The 21,404-nt window shown below is 38.6% G+C and overlaps 1 protein-coding gene across 3 annotated transcripts in view; it reads right to left on the bottom strand.

Moving 5' to 3' along the window:
- Nucleotides 1-283: 283 nt before the first annotated feature.
- Nucleotides 284-21,404, bottom strand: part of LOC131256137 (uncharacterized) — a 41,775-nt gene continuing 20,654 nt past the window's right edge. Inside the window, exons 7-14 of one of the 3 annotated variants that reach the window (XM_058257188.1) lie at nt 19,989-20,099; nt 19,465-19,587; nt 15,639-15,760; nt 15,488-15,557; nt 14,852-14,944; nt 14,237-14,364; nt 12,010-12,151; nt 284-654 (exon numbers count right to left, since the gene is read on the bottom strand). In XM_058257188.1, coding sequence (XP_058113171.1) covers nt 523-654; nt 12,010-12,151; nt 14,237-14,364; nt 14,852-14,944; nt 15,488-15,557; nt 15,639-15,760; nt 19,465-19,587; nt 19,989-20,099 — 921 coding nt within the window. In that variant the 3' untranslated portion in view covers nt 284-522. The remainder of the gene's footprint in view (nt 655-12,009; nt 12,152-14,236; nt 14,365-14,851; nt 14,945-15,487; nt 15,558-15,638; nt 15,761-19,464; nt 19,588-19,988; nt 20,100-21,404) is intronic. The other 2 variants (XM_058257195.1, XM_058257201.1) reach the window with 2 other exon arrangements.

Genomic DNA, 21,404 nt, shown 5'->3' with positions numbered 1-21,404 from the left:
CTTAGAGCATTGTCTTACACCTCATTAGTGCCATTGGAAAACCTGGCTAGTTAAAACTTGGCTGAGTCACTTTAGCCACCCATCATCCAAAAATCCAAAGAACATTTGTTGAACTGAGCCTGAGTTCTAAACAACAAATCCCTTCTCTAGAGGTGGGGCCGCCAGACTTTATGAGTCTGGAGTGAAATTGATATATTTTTCATTCAGGAGACAGGTACAAGAGAGATGGAGAACATTTCACAGAGGTGTAGGAGCAAAGAAACATCTGAAAACATCGATGACATCCTGTGCCCAAACATCAAGAAATCTTTATTTATGGGTCTCTCTGTTTAACAACTCATACATTATAGCGACCATTTATTCAAGATTTAAATAAACGTCCCGGCATTGTCTAATTCTAATTTTGAAAGCCAGGAAAAAAGGATTGAATAAAAATTAATGAAACCTATGTTACATATATTATGAGATGAGCTAACATTATTCATACAGGAAGGAACACTATAAGTAAAATAGAAGTGCAGGTTAGGATAGTTGAAGTTGTGGGATGCTGAAATGGTTACTTGGTAGTTCTTGGCGGCGCCCCTGGAAATAGGGATGAATGTGTTGAACTACTTCCAAGTATAAGGGCGTCTGCATTTCAATCAACCGGGAAACCTACACAGGAAAGAAAGCTCCCTGTCAAATGTTCAGTAATGAGATATTTCTGCTTGAGAAGAGGAAAGAATGCTATGCCACTATTTTCTCTTTTTTACTTTTTTGAACAAGCAACCATAGAAATATATTACTGGGAAAAGCAAAAGGGAAAGCCAAGTCCCCAATACATGGATCTAGTGGCTAGAAACTCTAGCACCAAGTCCAAAATACATGTTTAAATATCGACAATATCGGTCGATATATCCCACGATATATCTTGTATACCACCTATGCAATACGAAACGCACGGGTAGCGCCGATAAATCCCACGTGTTCGATCTGGTGAGCATTTTCAATTTCCGATCCCTTTTTTTGTTGAAATTATGTTAAATCAGTGTCAAATGGTTACAAATTCATTGATTCTTCATGTTTTGTATGAAAAATCATAGAGTTGGAGCTTTGATTTCGATATCCATTAGTACTTCATGTTTTCTATGTTTTTTTTCGAAATTTTGCTTCAAGTAGCTATCAATTAAGACTAATTTTGAAATATTTATAAGCATTTGATGAAATGATCATCACATAAACTCTAATTTTGAAAATTTGAGTGTAGGTGGTCTGATTTGGGGAAATTTTTAAATTTCCCCAATTTCTCCTGAATTGCTTGCAATGTTGCACTCCAAACATGAAATCAAGCATGTATGGGGGTTGATCTACTGATTTGTTAAGTTGTCAATTTTTGAAAAATAAAAATTATTAATATTTTAATTTCTTTTTTCAAAATTTCCCTTCAACCATTTATCAATTGAGAATAATTTCGAAGTATTTAGGAGTGTTTGATGAAATGATCATCACACATATTCTAAATGTTATGTATTCAATTTGAATATAGTTACAATAGTTTAGTCAAACAACACATCTTGAGACCTTATACAAAGGAAACTTATTATGTGCACTTCTTTTTTGAGATTTTATTATTTAAATGTGTGTATTAAGGTCTTTTTTAACAATCCCTGAAGTTTTATTGAAAAATTCAACTATTTTTAAAAGTGTGTATTAAGATCTTTTTTAATAATCCATGAAGTTTCATTGAAAAATTCAACCATTTTTGCAATGTTACCGCATGTTTTCAAAAAGTGTGATAAATTACCTAATACAAACAATATATCATGTACGATAACCGAAACATATCTGTATTCCAAGGATGCAATACATAACGCGACACCAATGTTGTCGAATCGAATATGCGATCATGTGCGATCGCATATGCCTATGCGCATATACAATTGCATATGTGACCACATTTATTATTATTATTATTATTATTATTTAAAAAAATAAAAAAATATATATGGAAAAAAATTTGTAAAAAAAAAAAGAAAAATAAATTAAGGGTAACTTTCCTAAGTTAATAGATAACTAATTTTACATATTTAAAATATATTTTAGATAAATAAAATCAATTAAACAATGAATTAAACATCAAGTGCTTGAATCTTGATCTTCCAACTTTCAAGAGAGGGAATGTCGGCGGGGTGAGAGAGAGATTAAGACTTGGAAGTAGGAAATGTGAGAGAGAGAGAGAGAGAGAGAGAGAGAGAGAGAGAGAGAGATTAAGACCACTTGGAAGTAGAAAATGTAAGAGAGAGAGAGAGATTAAGACCACTTGGAAGTAGAAAATGTAAGAGAGAGAGAGAGAGAGAGAGAGAGAGATTAAGACCACTTGAAATTAAGAAATGTAAGAGAGTTTTGGAATGAGAATATTGCAAATGGGGGAGGTTTGGAAGCCTTTTTATACACAAAAAGTTGTTTTTTAAGCAAAATAATAATAATAATAATATGCCAACCTTTGGCTAATATGCGATTGCATATTTTTGCATATGCCACATATGGGATGTATGCGATCGCATACAACAACAATGCGCGATTCTGATATTTTGATAGCGCATTATTTCGAACACTAGCCATAGCTATATGAGATTCGTTAGAGATTAAATGACATGTTTAACCTGGATACAGAAAACCTTATATCATTAAGGGTGCAACGCAACAGCCATGGTTCCTCTCCACCCCTTATCCAACAGATTACTCGATTATTTTTTGTGTTCTTGCCATGCCGACACTTGGGCACTCTTGGACATGACACAACACTTCAAAAGTTGTACACATGTATTAGTGATATCATCTAAAAGTGTCGTGTGTCGGACACTTAATGTGAGTGATGAGGAAATCCGGCCCCAACAACTTCGATTTGGCTAAGACAATTATCACGCAGGGCCCACACTATGGGCCTGAATCGAGTTTCTAGCCCATTCAGAAGACCTCACATGCATATACGTGCAGCTAGACCACACTGGGAAGATGCATGCATGTGGGTTGTTTTATAAGGAGTATTGGACTGTTGGATTGCATGGAGTATAGGATTGGGCCGTTGATCATAAACCATCATCACTGGGGTGGGGGCATCATATATTTTAAGATTGCATTTTTTTTTTATGATATCTGATGCAGGACCGATGCATGAAGTAACATGTGAGATTAAATAGCCGAATTAAGATATTTAACAAAAAAACACAAACATCACTATAATCATCACAAATATCATGAAAATCAAAAGAAAACCATGCATAATCCTAGCCTAAGTTACCAACATCGTAACTCAAGATCATTAAATAAAAAGAAACTAGGATCTAATGGATGTAAGGACATCCAATTTGCATAGGATATAGTCTATTTCAAAATAGGAAACCTAATACAACCTATGGTGAAAATTAGTATTTGGGTAATTTGGGAAAGTAGGAAAATTGGGAATTTTAGATTTAGGGTTAGGGTTTCAATTGTGGATGGGTATGGAAAAGTTGGGAGAAGACGAAGATTTGGGATGAGAGAATTAAGAATCTAAAGAAAATACCTGCATGGGGAAGAAAAAAGAAGATGGTGTGGGGATAAATGGAGACCTCGCACCTCCGTTGATGAAGATTAGCCTTGCACCAATCTTCCTTCCAAATCGCATGTAAGTATCTTCAAATCGCATGAATATAGGAGAAGAAAGCAAGAGCTTTTCTCCTTTTTTTTTCTTTTTTTTTCTTTTAATTATGAAATTCAACGAGGGAGAGGTCACACGCCCTCCTCTTTTTATAGATTCAAGTTTCAAAAATTACAAAAATCCCTGTCTTGTGAATTTTAACAAAAATAGCCTTAGTTTAAATAAAATCCACTAAAACACTCATAATGTGTCCAAATATAAAATAATAAAAAACTAAAATCCTAAAATATGATAAAGTCTAAAACTGATGTGGACGATCAACGATCAACGGCCCGATCATATGATCCATGCGATCCAATGGCCCGATCGTCGCGTCCCTTCGATCCAACAGTCTAGATCACTCCATAACGCAGCTCATGTGCATCTTCCCAGTATGAGGTCTTCCAGATACTCGCACATGCACATGTGGTCTTCAGCATAATCACGCCACATGGAAATCGGCGCGGCCCGCTTCCTCCTTTAATACGTAAGTAAGAGTGTACGTGACGTGATGTCCTCATCAATATCATAGCAGAGTAGATGTTAGTTTCATGTTTTATTGCTTTAGTGCACTTATTTTATGTTTGGCAGTATTTAGAACATGTTAGGAACTTTTTTTTAACTGAAATGTTAGTTTGGTCATTTGTAGCCCAACAAGATATAAAGCCTTGGGTGTGTAAACTTACCCTACGGCATTATGACGTATGAATGTAATTTTCTTGTTCCCTTTTGAGAGCAACCTCCTCTTGTGAAAAGAGAAATTTCATGGTGCGAAGCCATTCAGTGTGAAGCGAAGCCTAGTTTTTCTTTTTCTTCCTCTAAAGGTATGTTTTTCATCTCCTAACTCTTCCCCTACCCAACCTGCACCTAAAACCCACCTTAAATTGGGCCTATTCCCCTATGCTAGATGGAAGTCCCTACTTTCATAGGTCCTATTTGATGAGAATTTTATAAATCTAGCCTACAGGATTACCTCGGTCCTAACCCTAACATGATCAAATACTTGAATTGCTTGATTTTGAGGTGTGAGTTGCTGTTTTTTTTTTCATATTACTTATGTTATCTGCTATTTAATTTCAGCAACGCACATCATGTTAGCGTTCATGTCCTGCATCAGTGAGGTGTCCAAATATGTTCTTCATAAGGCTTTCCTTTCGTCTTTCCTGATTTTTTTTAATGCAAATTTCTTTTGTCAAGTCAAAAGATATCTCATTCCTAGCCCTCAAGCTTGCCTCCATTTGCTTGTTGTTGAAGAAGCCACTCATGAAAACTTCCTCTCACTCCCTAGATTTTAGTTCATTTTTCACTATGGGTACCATGAGCCATATAACAAAAAAGCACAAGCTCTGTTCTTCTTTTTTTTCTGTCCTTTTGTTGTGGTTCTCTTATCTTTTAAGCGAGCGTGTAATATTCATATAAACTCCCATTTTTTGAGGTGATTATAAATGATATTCAATATTTTGTTTACCAATTACATGTTAGCTTAGATTACTGGCAACTGGTTTTTATTGGGACTCGGTGAATATTCATTTCTTCTTCTTCTTCTTCCTCTTTTACTCTTTTCTCATTTCCTTTTTTGGTGTTTTCATCATTTTTATTTTTTTTAATTATATGAAAACTATTAATTTTTTGTGCACAGAAGCATCCCCATGCCTAGATTTATGGAGTTTGCCGGGCCAAACACTTTTGACACTGCGCCCATGCCACATGTCCAGGTAACACTACTTGATATGCATGACCTTCAATCACCGTCAGCCCAGAATAATGCAACACTAAGATGCCAAGGGCTTCTCTCAATGCCACAACATCACTCTGTGATATGGGGAACCAAAGTTCCAATACAAAGATGTGTGTCATTAATCAAACTTAATGGGATAGTCTACTTGGACCTGAGCATGATGAGATGTTAATGCTAATATGGAGGAAATGACCAATATGCCCTTTAATTGTCATTTAGGGGCTGTTTGATTTTTTATTTCCACTGTAAATACCTAGTAAATAGGTCATTATTAATCCTTACGTCTGTTTGATTTTAGGCAAGTATTTCCATCTCGAAAAATCATTCGGAAAGGACCGACTTAAATTTGTGAGCCCCACCGTGATGTATGTGACATATTCACGATGTTTTTTTTTTTTTTTTGAAGACACAGGGTGTCCCCACCTCTTTTTTGAAGTGAGACTAATCCCTGCGGATACACGCAATCACCCACAACCACGTGTATCAGGTAAAGCCAAGGAGGGGAATCGAACCCTCACCTACAGGGAGCAAACCTATTTTACCAGAACAATTTCGGGCATGAGCCCAAAAATGAGGTAGATTCAAAGCACAAGTGGCCCACACCAGAAGAAACAGTGATCGTAAAACTTTCACTGTTGAAAGGTTTTTTCTTCCTAGGGCCCATAAAATTGTTTATTTGTCATCTAACCAATTCATAAGGTCACACGGACATGGATAAGGGGAAAACAGAAATATCAGCTTGATCTAAAACTACTATGTCCCCCAAGAAGTTTTTAATTGTCCTTGTTCAATTCTCACTATTTCCTGTGGTGTCATCCACTTGAGCTTTGGATCTACCTCATTTTTGGGCTCATGCCCTAAAATCAGCTAGCAGTACGGATGAATGGTATGGATAAGCCACATACATCATAGTGGGCCCCACATGAAATTCGCAACCCTTCTGGATTTTAGCATTCAAAAAGCAAAACATCAATGTCTGCCGCGAGAATTGTGTTGGAATTACAGTGGTAAATAATTATTATTTATTTACAAATTTACAGTGGCAAATTAGAAAACAAGTAGCCCCTTAATGATTCATTGATTTGGGAGCAGCAGTGAAGTAGCTATTGTGTAACACCGCGTACGTTTCAATACTCGGGTGTTACCATGAGAACTTAGCTTAATGTAATCACGAAGCCAATTCGTCTAAATACCCACCTCCGTTCAAACTTAAATCCAACCATTAGGAGGATCTTCATCCATAGATCGAGCCATCTGGCCCTCTAAGCATAAGATCAATGATTAGATCTCAACTTATATGGTCTTTAAGACACCTAAAAGTAGTGAGGAGTGAGTATGAAACACTTGCATTGCTGGATCACAAGATCCAACCGTTGGAATTGTAAATCAACTACGAGATTCAAGATCAATCATTGGGTTTAAACTCCATATCGTACGGTGATGGACCTGATCATCAACAAATTTGTTATTGGATTCATCTAAAGGACTTTTGGACCATCGATGAACTGTCCTAGAATAAATAAACCGTTCAACATGTTCTTAACAACTTGACGATCAAACCACACCTAAAACACGTAAGCTAACTAATCATCACCTAACCGGCCATTAAGTTCCCTCTAGAATGGACTAGGAACCCTTATAGCCATTAAGATCGAAATAGGAATCTATTTGACTGTCTGATCAATGAAATCCAATGATCACTCATTCAACTGAGATGTAGGGACGACTAATTGTGGAAAAGACCATTTAAATTGCCTTAAATTGAATTATGAACCATTAGGCATGTCGATGATCATATTTGGAGAGAATCTGACCGTCAAATCAGCGAAAGTTCGTAATTAGAACCTAAGATTCTGAGAGGCGACCCACCTAAGCTTTGGATCTACCTGATATTTGGTCAAGGGCCATACCTGGACCCATGAGATTTGATGAATAGGGTGGATTTATTAGATTCATCATGATGGACCCCACTTGAGGTAATGCATGTGCACACACTGTGCACAGCCGAGGTGCACCGAAACTGCCACACGGTCAAACGCCTTTGACCCGACAAAAGAGGAATTTTCCTCCTTTCGTTCTCCTGCCCGCGTGCAGCGATCAGACAGTCTGTTTCCGTCCGACTGTGGCCCACCATCAAAGATAGCCTTGATGATCTAAACCGTCCATCTTTTAGAACACTCAAAGCCTACCAAAACCATGTTGATCACACACCTTGAAGCTCCCATATATGGCCGCAATCGCTAGCACAAAGAGCGTTGTGCGCAACTGTTTTGCGAAAAACGGAAAAACTCCATATTTTTCTCCTTTCCATGCTGGAAATCCGCATGTGTCGGCCTCCTGAGATCCTAGCCCGCCACCTCAGCGGATCTCAACCGTTTAGTTAGAGCTAGCCCTAGGGCACCCGTAGCTATCAGTTGAAACATTCTACTGCCGCTGCGTGCTGAGCCCGAACACATTAAGTGAAAACGCTAATGGTCGTCCATTTGGTGGGTCCCATGGTGTTCTTTGGTCCTATCCACGCCGTCCATTCGCCGCTGATCGTCGGATCAACCCTCCGATGATGACCCGCCATTAATGGCCAGGTCATCTTCTCCATTGGCTAAAATACCCACCACCTTTTAGTGGGTCCTGTTTTCTTATCAGGAACAGCCATCAAGTGGACCTTTATGCCAGGAATCCATCCTCAGGGCTCGATTGAAGCCATGTAAGAGTATAGTGGTAATAAGCGCTTGATGAGCAATATTAACATCGAGTTTGAGAGCGGATTAGAGCTAGCGCTGTAACTAATCCAGAGATTCAATTCAGACATTCTTTAAGAATGAGGAAGGGCTATAAATAGCCTCTCGTTAGGGCAACCCATTTCAAAGAAATTATTAAAAAAAATTAAAAATTAAAAATTAAAAAAAGGGAAAAGAAAAGAAAAGAAAAGCAACGGAACGAGAGAGAGCTGCCGCAACCTACTGCTGCTGCTGCACTCGCCGCTGCCGCGCCAGCTTAAGCCGTTGTTCCAGTTGGGGCCCCTTCCCTGTCCAGAGAGAGAAGAGAATAGAAGGAAAGAGAAGAGGAAGAGGAGAAAGAGAAAGAGATAGAGGTGTGGCTGTGTTGCTACACCGAGCCGGGCCGAGAAGGAGTTGCTACCGAGCTCAAGTTGAGCCAACGGGGGTTGGGTCGGGTCTGCTCCAGGTCTAGCTAGAGTTCCAATGAGAAGAAAAGAGAGGTGAGGAAGAAAGAAGAGAGAAAACGAGGGAGAGAAGAAGAGAGAGGATGGCGCAGCTGCTGCTGCCATACCAAGTCGGACCAAGGGAGTTGCTGACCGCATTGGGTACGGTCTAGTTAAGCCCAAACTCCGTCTGGTCCAACAGTAGAAGAGAAGGAGAAGAGAGAGGGAGAAGGAAGCAAGAGAGATAGTGGTGGGTCTGCTATCCAGTCGAAACCGAATCTGATTGGGTCGAATCAGGCTTGGGCATGGTCCAGGCTCTTGCTGGATGTTCCAGCATATATATATATATATATATATATATATATATATATAAAGAGAAAAAAAGAGAGGGGGAAGCATTAGAAGAAGAAGAGGACGATGAGGAGAAGAAGAATGAGAGAGAGAGAGAGATTAGATCGTTGGTTGCTACCGAGTCAACTCGGCTGAATCACCGAGTCTGGCTGGGTTGACTTGGGCTTGGATCTGGCCTACTCTAGCCTTGTAGCTGTCGGGTCATATAAATCCAAGGTGCGTTCGTGTCGAGTCGCTGAGTTGAGCTACCGACAGAGGTAAATCGAAACCCATTTCATTTATTCGCTATTGAGTTGACTCAGTGAGCTTTCACTGAGTCTCTTACCTGTAGAAAGCTAATTATTAACATTCTTCCTTAATGTTTTGATTGAGTTGTGGCCGCATGTGTATCGATCATATTTGACCGTACCAGGTCGTAGACGCACGTGTAATAGACATGTTTGACTTTATCGGGCTGCATTCATGCTACCTAGCGGGCCACACACAACTAGGTTGCTTGATTAAGGTGAGGACTCACCCCTTGAGCTTCCCACTCAAATTCATCAATCTGGACATAGATGATGATATGATTTCTCTCGTTAAGTTATTTACCTTATTATGTGAATATGCTAATTCGTTACGCACTTGATTCCTATGCTAGATAATGAACATGTCTCTTTAAATATAGCAAGCATAAATGATTTGATGATAACATACTATCTTTAGTTCTACATGTGTTACTTAACCATATGATTGTCATTTGCAATTATTTGATGGATTGAATGAAACTTGTCGCGGTCTTACCATCTTGCGGTCCATATTTGACTTACGCGGCTTGGATCGCACATCTGTCATACATGGCTTGAATCGCACATTGCCTTACATGGCTTGGACCGCATATTTGGCCTATGCGGCTTGGATCGCTTATTTGCCCTTCGTGGCTTTGATGGAACATTGACGCCATTTTGTGGCTTATTGGTTATATTCGCATATCTTGTTGATTTTCGGGTTATTATGCGGAGTTCGTTATGATTTCCGGGTGGAGCTGAAGTTCGCTTGTCGATTTTCTAGCCATATTGCGGAGTTCATACGATTTCCGAATTACGTCGGAGTTCCTATGTTGATTCTTTCTTCATCTTGCGGAGTTCAGTCCTACCATGATTTCCAGGTGGAGCTGAAGTTCGCTTATCGATTTTCTAGCCATCTTACAAAGTTCACGTACAATATGATTTCCGGGTGAAGTAGAGGTTTGTATCTTGGTTTCCTAGTCATCTTGCGGTGTTCAGTCGTACCATGATTTACGGGTGGAGCTGAAGTTCGCTTATCGATTTTCTAGCCATCTTGCAGAGTTCACATACGACATGATTTCCAGGTGGTCTAGAGTTTGTGCGTTGATTGTCTCATCATCTCGCGAAGTTTAGTCGTACCATGATTTCCAGGTGGAACTGAAATTCGCTTATCGATTTTCTAGCCATCTTGCGGAGTTCATACGATTCTCGGATAATGTCGGAATGCCCCTGTTGATTCCCTCTTCATCTTGCGGAGTTCAGTCGTACCATGATTTCCGGGTGGAGCTGAAGTTTGCTTATCGATTTTCTAGCCATCTTGCGGAGTCCACGTACGATATGATTTCTAGGTGAAGTAGAGGTTTAAAGGTTGAATTTCTATTCACTTTGCGAGTTCACTTGTACCATGATTTCCAGGTGGAGCTGAAGTTCGCTTATCGATTTTCTAGTCATCTTGCGGTGTTCACGTACAATGTGATTTCCGAGTGCAATAGAAAGTCGTATGATTGATTATTTGACTATCTGGACACATACACTTGCATTGTGATTGCTATTATATTTTGCTCATGATGAGATTGTGCTGACTGGCTTAATTTTGAATATATGATCATAATTATGTATTACGCTGTTTAATATATCCATTCTTATGACTTATGATCTATCCTAGATTGTGAATGATGAGTGTGTAATCTTAGAGGGCACTCCTCACTGCGATAACCATTGATGCTATCAAACCATATCAGTTGATGTAGGTGTAGAGCGAGCCGATGTTGTTCACTGGGTTGCTACAGCAGATCAGGTAGCTGAGGAGCTAGACGAGGTCCCTGCGACCCATATTGAGCTCCATCACTAGATGATATATTTCTATTTTTATTTAATGAACTTTATTATTTGAGATTGTATAAGTCCTGTATAGGCGCTACATTTGGAATTTTGTGATGATCAGAATGTTTTTATATAACGCATAGTTTACATTTGCTGCTAAATCAGATTAATGATAAGCGTTCAAATTTACACTGAATTTTAAAGGCTAACACTCGGGTTTTTGGAGAACGAGTCATATACTCAAGTTCCAAAAACCAGGGCGTTACATATTGATCCCTTAATCAGCAAATCAAAAAGGGCTGCCAGCCTCACAGGTCGAAATTGAATTACCAAATTCAATGGGGCAAGCAAGAGCTAAAATGGCTGTTTATGCCTTGATACAACGCCATCTTATAGGACAGTAGGGGCAGATTCAGTCATATTTTTTCAAAGGTAAACCTTAAGCTCCCATGACTTTCCAGGGAAAAGCATAACCTATTAGAGGGATACTAACAAAATCCATGAAACCATGAGCAGGAGGAACTGTGAGAAGATTGATCATGACACAAAGCTCCCTGCTAATGTTACTGTTTTAATCTGAACCTTGAATTGCACCATGAGCAAATTCCCACCTGACGTTGAAAGGTAAGAAGGTTACTGAGTAGTCCTAGGTTGTATAGGAATGCACAAAAACTGAAGTACAACCATCTATGCCTAACCTAATCTGAACTGGCATAGTTTGCTTCTCGCATATATCCATTGGTGGATGCTACTCATTTTTGCACTTATTTTTTCCGAGCTGTGAATCCACAGTTGGAAATCAAGCAACTGAAAAGTGGGGGGAATGCATGAACCACTGGCATCATAGTTTTTGGCTCTCCACCCAAGTTAACATGGACAAGAACAAGATTTTTTATTTATTTATTTATTTTTTTAAGGTGCACGGATCAGGTTACTTCCAGCTTGGCGAAAGGCAAACATGGACAAGAATAAGATTTAAGGGAAAAAAAGGTGCACAGATCAGGTTACTTACAGCTCGGCGAAAGGCAAACATTTCTTCCTGGCCTGATAGTAAGGATGCAATTCCAGATGGTGCGCCCCCAGAACCTACATCGCCTTCTGCTAAAACATCTCGACGAAGTTTCCCACCTTCTATCTCTGTTTCAAACTGGAAACTGCAGACAGTATACATTTACTCAAACCCAATCTAACAACGTCTTCTTTCAGCCAAAAGAAGCCATTTTACCATGAACGATAAATGTGAAAGTTGGCAGAACCATGGGTTAAATGCATAAAGTGTATTCAAAATTTTCTCATTCTTGTAGGGCTAAAAACTACTGCTGGAACTTTTTTTTATAGCATAAGGCACCATATCCAACTGTGTCTTCCCACTCACATTTGCTGGTTTCTCAATGAATCAGTTCTAAGGCATGCAATAAAGATCCTATATCAGTGAATGCCTTGCAGTGGACCAGTACAAAAAACAGAGAAAACAAACTGCATGATGTACCAGAAAGTTAATGGGCAATTTTGGTCTTGCTTACATTTTGATTGACTCAAGAGTGCTCTCTACCTTGTTCTTTAACAAGGTCTACACAGTTTCATGCTGTTGATTTGTTTCAAGATCTGGTCCATTTGGCAAAACTTACAAATCCATAGTCTAGAGAACTGGAACAGGAGGCTTCCATGACCAGTGTTGTCAAACCCTACTCTTTTAACTTGTGGAAAGTATAGCTTTGTCTCAAGAGTTGGTATATTCTCCTGTTCTTGGCTACTGTAGCAGTTGTGAAGGGTTAAGGAGAATGAGCACAAAGAAGAAGAGTGAAAGGACAAGTTTTGTAGAAGAAAGGGGTTGTAGAGAATAATAAACCTCTCTCACAACCACACCATCCTTCTATAAGAAAACCCTAAATACAATATGTATGGTGCACCAGAGGAGCACAAAAGATAAAGCACACTCCCACAATAATATCCTGTACATGCAACAGTAAACAGAAAGTACACATGCACACACTCTCTCCACAGAAGTGAACCCACTTGGGTGGGAACATTGATTGTAAAAGGGCTGTAGACCAGAACAGCAGGACCTATAAGAAGCATGGCAAACACAACCAGCCAGCACCTACCAACAAAGCATTTGTTGAAATATTCTGTGGTTGCCCTCATGAAATTCTCATTCAAATGAAATTGTCAGAGTGGGGGGAGGGTAAATCTTGAAAACTTCAGCAAGATTGTCCTATAAAATCCAAAGTTTCCAGTTTGGTGCTTCAACAAATCCATTAGGAGATGCAAATTAGTAAAAGGATTCCACAAGAATCTCTAGCCACACAACTAATCATCATTCTTGCTCTGCATTAAATTCCACTCCCAAGACAAATAAGCAGGCTATGCATGTATTCAAGGATGTGTACCACTAAAGTACTCAATAAAGAATCATGTTGCTGTGCAATTCACATCATTCTCACTATGCACTAGATTCAATTTCTTGAGGAAAATGCACGGGCCCATGTAAGAGCTCAATAAATAAAGTTTCTTCAATCCATATTACTTGTTCACCAAATACACTTCACCAGATATCAAATATAGATGTTACATGAGATGCCAGATTATAACAGTGAATTAACGCACACATTGAAGGGTCATTCCAATATGATGGGAACTGTCAAACCAAAGGAAATTCTAATATCTTGGTTCATTAAGGAGCTTTACTGATTTGAAATGAGAATACTTAGGCTTACAGTCAATGGGATCACAACTTCAGTCTCTATATGAGAAAGTTTGGGAGGAATCACAGGAATAGAGGTGATGATAGATCATGGACGACAAAGCTCATAAAGTTTCCACAAAACAGTACCTTCCACTTCTGAATATATTTCTGTAGTCTATCATGAGTTAATGTTATGGGATTCCAGAAACTTGCTTCACACAATTTTAAAAGGACTTCCAATGGTTACAATAAAAGTTGATACTGGATAAAGAAGGAAACTTTTTTGCTTTGCTCTTTACCAGAGAATGCAGAGAAAACGCACATGTTCCTTTTTCAACTTCAACCCACTAATTGGTGGTCAGAACTCACAACTACATTTCTTGAAAATAAATGGACTAGGCATGTTACTATGTGCAATTACATTATCAAAAATGTATAGGAACACAATTTCAAAAGTTTCAGACAACGTAAAGTTTCAGACAACATACAAATCAAAATTTGCAAGTATAGCTGGAATTTCAAAGTTTAGGAGTTAAAAGCAGATGTAAATTACCTTTCCAAATCAAAAAGTGTCCCCTCATCTGTTCCTTGGAATAGATCATCAATAGAAGAAGCTGCTGTACAGAAAAGGCAGCAGTGATGATTGTACAACTCATCAATAAGGGTGATAAACCTTCGTGCCTGACATATGCAATCACAAGATTAGAATAACATAATAAAATAGAAGAGAATAAGAGGTATAAAAACATAGACAGTCTACCAGACCTTTCACTAGTCATCTATCTAGAGCAAACATTATGGAAAGAGTATGATTCCATAAGATGCATTGAGCATGTAAAAAATGATTATAGCAAACAATTATCTAGATAATTGCATTCTGTAATTTAGTTCAATATTCAAATTTTCCAGCTTCACTTGCCAATTAGTTAATCAATTTCTGAGATCAACTCAGCTCTTCGCAATGTATACTTCCACAACTAGATCATTCACTAGGCCAATTTTTAGATAATTGGAGTTTGGACTTGATATGGAACCAGCCAAATCAACTTAAAATGGCCGAGTTACAAGTTGAATGGATATGTTTTGAACATTGATTTACTTAGAAACCGTAATAGCACATTTAGAAACAGGGTTCATATAGGGAAAAAAAAAATACCAACAGGAATACCTTGTCGCGAATACGCATACTCATCATGGGAATGTCGGATATGAAAACTGTGTGATAATTCTTGGCTACTGCAATATAATCTGCTGCCCCCAACTGAAGAAAATTTGGATCAAGGTATGAGCACAAACCACTTAGGAACAAAAAAGGAATTTTGATCAAGTTCTCAGATTAAAGATACCGCCATCATGAGACACCAATATTTGACTGAGAACAGTTAAATAAGGACACAGTTACATATTCAGATGATCTTAATCTACACAGACACGAAACAGTGACAGTGATCAGTTTTGGCCTCTGTGGTAGACTATTCAACAAAACTCTTTCGTGCCAATAAATTTGTAAAGGCATAAACTGTAGTGAGACTAAAAGAGCTGAAAACGGAAAAATAAATATAAATAAATAAATAAATAATTGATGTGGTGTGGTCCTTGTTTAGGGACTAGGCAACTCGGTTAGAGGTGTGTGATACCACTAAGTTAAACTCTTATTATTTACATTAAACGTAGGTGGCTTCAGGAACCCATTGTCTCAAGAACATCTTTGCAAAAAAAATTTTTATCATGCATATAAACAAAGAAAAAAAAAAGGATCAACTGAAAATAATGCTATATACATGTATCAAGGCAAACATACTACCGGGCGACCACATAGATAATCGAATGTGAATCGTGCTACCCCATTACAGCTTTCATGAACCTCCAGCATTCTGATTTAAAACACATTGTGAGCGCTAGCTAGAAGATACCTCTACTACGAAACCTTAATCATGTAATGGTTTAGTACATACCTCCCGAACATCACAGGAATTGTATCTGAGATTATGCTTCCTCCAGACTGATTCACGGCTTCGTGCCACATTTTCTCAAATTCATTACGAGCTTGGTTATCCAAAGGCCAAAAGTAATGAACCTGCAGATTACTGATCAATGTTAACAAGTAGACATATCAGGCAGTGTGCATGTATGATTAGATATTGTCAAAGAATACGAGGAACTTGTAGACAGTGCAGAAGTTTGGCCATAAGTAATGAACCTGCACATCACTGATAAATTTAACAAGTAGACATAAAGGCGGTGTGCATCCAAAGTTCTAGATCGTCAAAAAATGAGAAACTTTTAGACGGTGCAGAAGTTAAGACTAAATATCTTTAAACATTGAAGTGTGATTCCCAAGATTAAGGTTTGAAGTTAAAAAGAATTCAGAGCATATTGAACTCTAAATGGAGAAGGTGGAACATAAAAGACAAAATCTGTAAGCAAATAAAATGTGTTGATATAAGAGACAGGTAAGGAAACCACAAACCATAGTAACATTTTACTTATTAATTTTTGATTAGTTGCAACTTTAGGAAAGGCAGTGAGGACGGATGACACACCAATAGAAGTCTGGAAGATGCCAAGGGAAGTCGGATTAATTGGCTTAACAAATCTTTTTAACCAATTTTGCAGACCAAAAATACCATATGAGTGGAGAAGAAGCATTGTGAAACCAATTTACAAGAACAACAGAGATGCACAGAGTGTACCAATTCTCTGGGGATCAAACTACTGAGACACGCCATGAAACACTGAGAATGGGTGGTGGAAAAAAAGTGAGACAAGAAACAAGGATGTCAGAAAATCAGTTAACCTTCGTGCAAAATACATAAACAGTAAAAGCAATATTTTAATTGTACAGTGAATGGAAAATATAGAGATAAGAAAGGATCTTTCACATGTTTTTTATGAATTTGTAGAAATGATATGATACGTATCTGGGGGTTTACAGATCTTCACATGTTTTTTATGAATTTGTAGAAATGATATGATACGTATCTGGGGGTTTACATTGACTGTGGTGAGAGTAAAGGATCCCAGGGGGATACATCACATCATTAAAGATATATGAGGGTTCAGTTTAAGGCAGTCTTCGAGTGGTTCCCAAGATCCATCTGATCAGCGAAGTGAACCACACAAGCTGCCTGATCAGTTAGTCGGCCTCGCAAGGCGATGCAGGACAATCTGATCATCCGATGGGTGAGCACAGGTGTAATGCTGCTGATTGATTGAATGGCAAGCACTAAGATTGCAAAGTCGGGACTAGATCAGGCCATCTAAGGGTTAAAACTACAGATAGGCTGAACCAACCATCAAAACATCAAACCAACCATCAGGTGGACCACACCACTTGAATTTGAATTTTTGTGTGGATTTCCATTGTTCTCTATGTTGTAGTCCACCTGATGATTGGATTGAACAGATTTTTGGTCTGAGTACTCTTCATGGCGGGGGGACCTGTTGGAAAGCTTGGATGTCACACACACATTACAATCAAGGTGTTCTGCAACGGTAACGGTGGTTGTAACAGCCACCACCATTACCTTTACGATACGGGTCGTAACGACTGTTACGGACCCTGTAACGGCCATTATGGTCTCTTTTTTTATTGAAAAAAAAAAATACTGAGAAACCTGTATTTGCCCCATTATGTTGATTAAAAAGTATGGAAAACCTGTATCTGCCCCATAACAGACAATTACAGGGCTGTTATGGGCTTTATAGGGGACGTAATGTGCCGTTAATGGCAATTACGAGTCATTTTTTTCCATAATGGCTGTTACGACCCCGTAACGTGTAACGGTTGCCACCGTTACCTTTACGTAATAGCCTTTATGGCACACCATGATCACAATGGACCCCAAATTGAATTCATAGAATCATTGCCTATTTTTCTGTATGGTGTGGCCCACCTTTTTTTGTTGTTCTCTATGGTGTGGCCCACTTGATGATTGGATGGGACTGATTTTTGGGGCCACCCACCTGATGTTTAGATCTACCAAATGCACAAGTCGGATGTCCCACACACTTCACAAGGGGCCTGAAATAGGTCAATTGCAGAGTAGCTTACCATAAGGCCGATCCTATGGGATCATTCCCCTACACACATGCACGCACATACACACATAATTGTAGATGTCATGTGGCAAAATGGTGAGAATGAATTGAACATATTCTCTGACCTAATCGTGTGTTTGGAAATTTTGGGGTGTAAGGTCCCTACTATCAGTTATGTGACTCAACCAGATCTTCCAAGCTTGATGCGACTTCAAACCTGAAACCTTAAATCAAGTGTTAAGTTGTGTTGCTTCTATTCATCTATCCTAAATTAGTGATGGTATCCAAGCAAGTTCAATTCCTTAAATAGATTTGATGTCAGCAAACACTAGGGATTCACAAGGTGATCTACTAAAGAGTATATATTTGGTATATAGGAAGGCCATTAAGATGATAATTGATGGAAACAGCTATGAAACAGCTGTGATAATGTCAATGCCGACGATGCAGTAACGAGAACGTCAACAGAATTAGAGATATATGGATGAAGTGGAGATCTGCTTTTGGACTGTTGTATGATTGTTGCACGGAAGTTTCTATAAGACAATTATTCAACCAAATATGCTACACGGGGCAGAGTGATGCACAGTTAGAAAGCAGTATGAGCATAGATCAACTCTGCAGTGGCTTAAGAGTAGTCCCAACAAGAAAATGGAGAGTAGATTGAGATGTTTCGGTCATGTGTAACAAAGATGAAGGACAGCTCTATTAAGGAGGGGAGCATTGATTAGTATTTAAGGGCCTGAAATGAGAATGAGAGGAAGAATTAAAAGGACTTTGATAGAAGTGGCAAGAAGGAATGTGAAGGCTTGTTCACTTATCGATGAATAGGGCCTTATATGGGAATGGTTGGCGATAACTATGACCCCAAATAACTGGAACAAGGGTATGACTATGAGTATAACTGCTACCATGGCTACTGTGACTACGATAGCGGATGAGTCACACTTTTATGATGAGAGAAAGAAAGAGAGAGTACATCTAAATAGGGAGCAAAAATTTGTCAATTCAAAGAGAATTCTAACAACTCCTCCTTTGGCTAATCCGGTGGCAACATCCTCTGCCTCACAAATGGCATGGTTAAATTCTACCTCCAAAAATGCTATCTGCATCCCTAGTTTAATCAAGTATGCAAGCAAGTCAACGCGCGCATGAAAAAGGCCCCAGCTTTCTCTTTATCATCTCCATGAAGTAGCATCTATTGAATCCCTCATGAAAAAAATGCACATGGCCAGTTCTCTAGGTTGGATCAAACCCGAACAGCAAAAGAAGTGTTCTTTATACAGGATTAAGGAACGATGCCTATGGTTAAATTCTACCTCCAAAAATGCTATCTACATCCCTAGTTTAATCAAGTATACAAGCAAGTCCCCCCCGCGTGCGCGCATGAAAAGGCCCCAGCTTTCTCTTTATCATCTCCATGAAGTAGCATCTATTGAATCCCTCATGAAAAAATGCACATGGCCAGTTCTCTAGGTTGGATCAAACCCGAACAGCGAAAGAAGTGTTCTTTATACAGGATGGCAATAATGTAATCTGTTCATGTATTTTATAAAGCATGAAGTTTGTATGCTGTTTGATTGCTCCTTTTTTGGAACTTCTTTTGATCATAAGAAATGAACAAAACACTGGTAAGTGTGGAAACAATGCTAGAGACAGGGGACATAATGTCACACATGCTTGCACATGAACACAGGAAAAAATCAAGAGCAATCAGCAAAAACACTCTCAAACTCTTACCTGTTCTATAGTTCTTTTCGCTATAAGGCGACGGTAATCAATGTCACTTCCAACCAAAATATTTTGACAGTGCTCCTCCAACTTGGTGACTAATTTTAGAAATATGTCCCTCTGCATGCCATCCTACATTTGCAAAGTATTGTAAGATTGATGGCCCAAAACAGATTAACTACAAAAATAAAATAAAATAAAAAATAAAAAAACTCCTGAACATAACAGAAAACAATTAGATCCTTTGTCTTTAAATGAAATGAATCAATACTTTTTTTTTGCTTTGAAAGTTTTTTTTTTTTTTTTGAAAGATAAATTAAAATGAAATCATCTAAACAAGAAGCCTAGTTTCTTATTCTTTAGCTGAGCTATAAAATTTTAAATATCAAATGAACAATTTTAACATCCTGATATATGCTTGCTCAAAAAGGTTTTTTCACTGTGACTAATAAGTCGAAACTGACGAAAAATTGTCTGAGTGTGCTTAAGAGACATGGTGTATTTAAGGATTCTAGAAAACAAAGACAAGCTACCTGATTCAAATCCTCAGGAGCTCTATTACTGGTAGCAACAAGAACAGTCCCAGTACTTAACAATCTGCTTAGAATTCCAGATAAGGCCACAATAGCAAATACATCAACAGTCTGTAATAGAAAGTGAAAAAAATGTAAGTCATGTAACGCTCTATTTGTCGTTTGCAAGGAAAGTCATTTCCATTGCCATGTTCATAAACTAGCTTATAAACACTATCTCCTGAATGGATCGAAGCAATGTAGATTATCTATATGGTTTGTACTATTGTTACAAATCACAAGGAATAAACATGGCAGAAATTAATGTAGTGTAATGTGTAATCATACAAGTATTAGATATTCATGTTAAGATTTTCTTACTTCCAAGACATGAAGCAGCATCAATGTCAAATAAGAGACTGAGGACTGGAAAGGATAAAGCATGCTTCCAAGAAGAGAAATAAATAAGAAATTAAGGATATGTCAAGAATCCAATTAGATGGCATGTGAAAAGGAAGGGAGTTATCCTTGGCAGGCAACAGATTACCATGTGACAATGGCTTATAGAGGCCAATAAATGCCACAAGCAATATGCAGTGCTGTATGCACCAATTGCTTCTTCTTTTTTCCATTTTGAAAGGTAACTAGATTTATTTTTATTTTTTCACACACGGAACCCGCGCCCCCCCCCCCCCCCAACTTACACCGTAGTGGGATTTCACCACCTATGGGTACTCAAACCCTTGACCAGGTGTTGAAACTCCTAGGGGTCTACCACCGGAGCAAGAGTAAGGACCCAAAAAGGTAACTAGATTTATTGAGTTCTATCTGCTCTATATGTATATCAATTCATCATCATCATCCAAGCCTTATCCCAACTAATTGGGGTCAGATACATGAATCATTTCCACAATTTCACTCTACCAAGACCATAAACCAGAGGTCATCAATTCTTTTCTTACTACCTCCACCCATGTCCTTTGGGGCCTTCCCCTTGCCCTTTAAAGCCTTCAACTGGCACCGACTCACTCCAAACATGCGCAGTTCTTGGTCTCCATTGCACATGACTAAACCATCTAAGTCTACTTTCCCTCATCTTATTACCTATTGGTGCTACTCCTACGCAATTGTATTGCCAACAATATCAATAGGATGGATGGTTGGATGTGTGTGTGTATGTATGTATGCATGGATGGACGCATGTTTGTGTGCATGGATCAATGGTGTATTAGGGTATGGATGCATAGATGGGTGGATTAATGTATGTGCGGATGGGTGGATGGATGGATGGATGGATGGATGGATGGATGGATTAATGTATTCTATTCCTAATGATGTTATTGGTATGAAATGAACTCATTTTGGTTATCATTGCACTTATTTTTTACAACAGCACATGCTTTAGGCCCCTATTAAATGGAAACTTATTACGTATGG

The sequence above is a fragment of the Magnolia sinica genome, chromosome 1, assembly GCF_029962835.1.
Source record: "Magnolia sinica isolate HGM2019 chromosome 1, MsV1, whole genome shotgun sequence".
NCBI lineage: Eukaryota > Viridiplantae > Streptophyta > Magnoliopsida > Magnoliales > Magnoliaceae > Magnolia > Magnolia sinica.
This window is presented reverse-complemented; position numbering and strand designations above follow the sequence as displayed.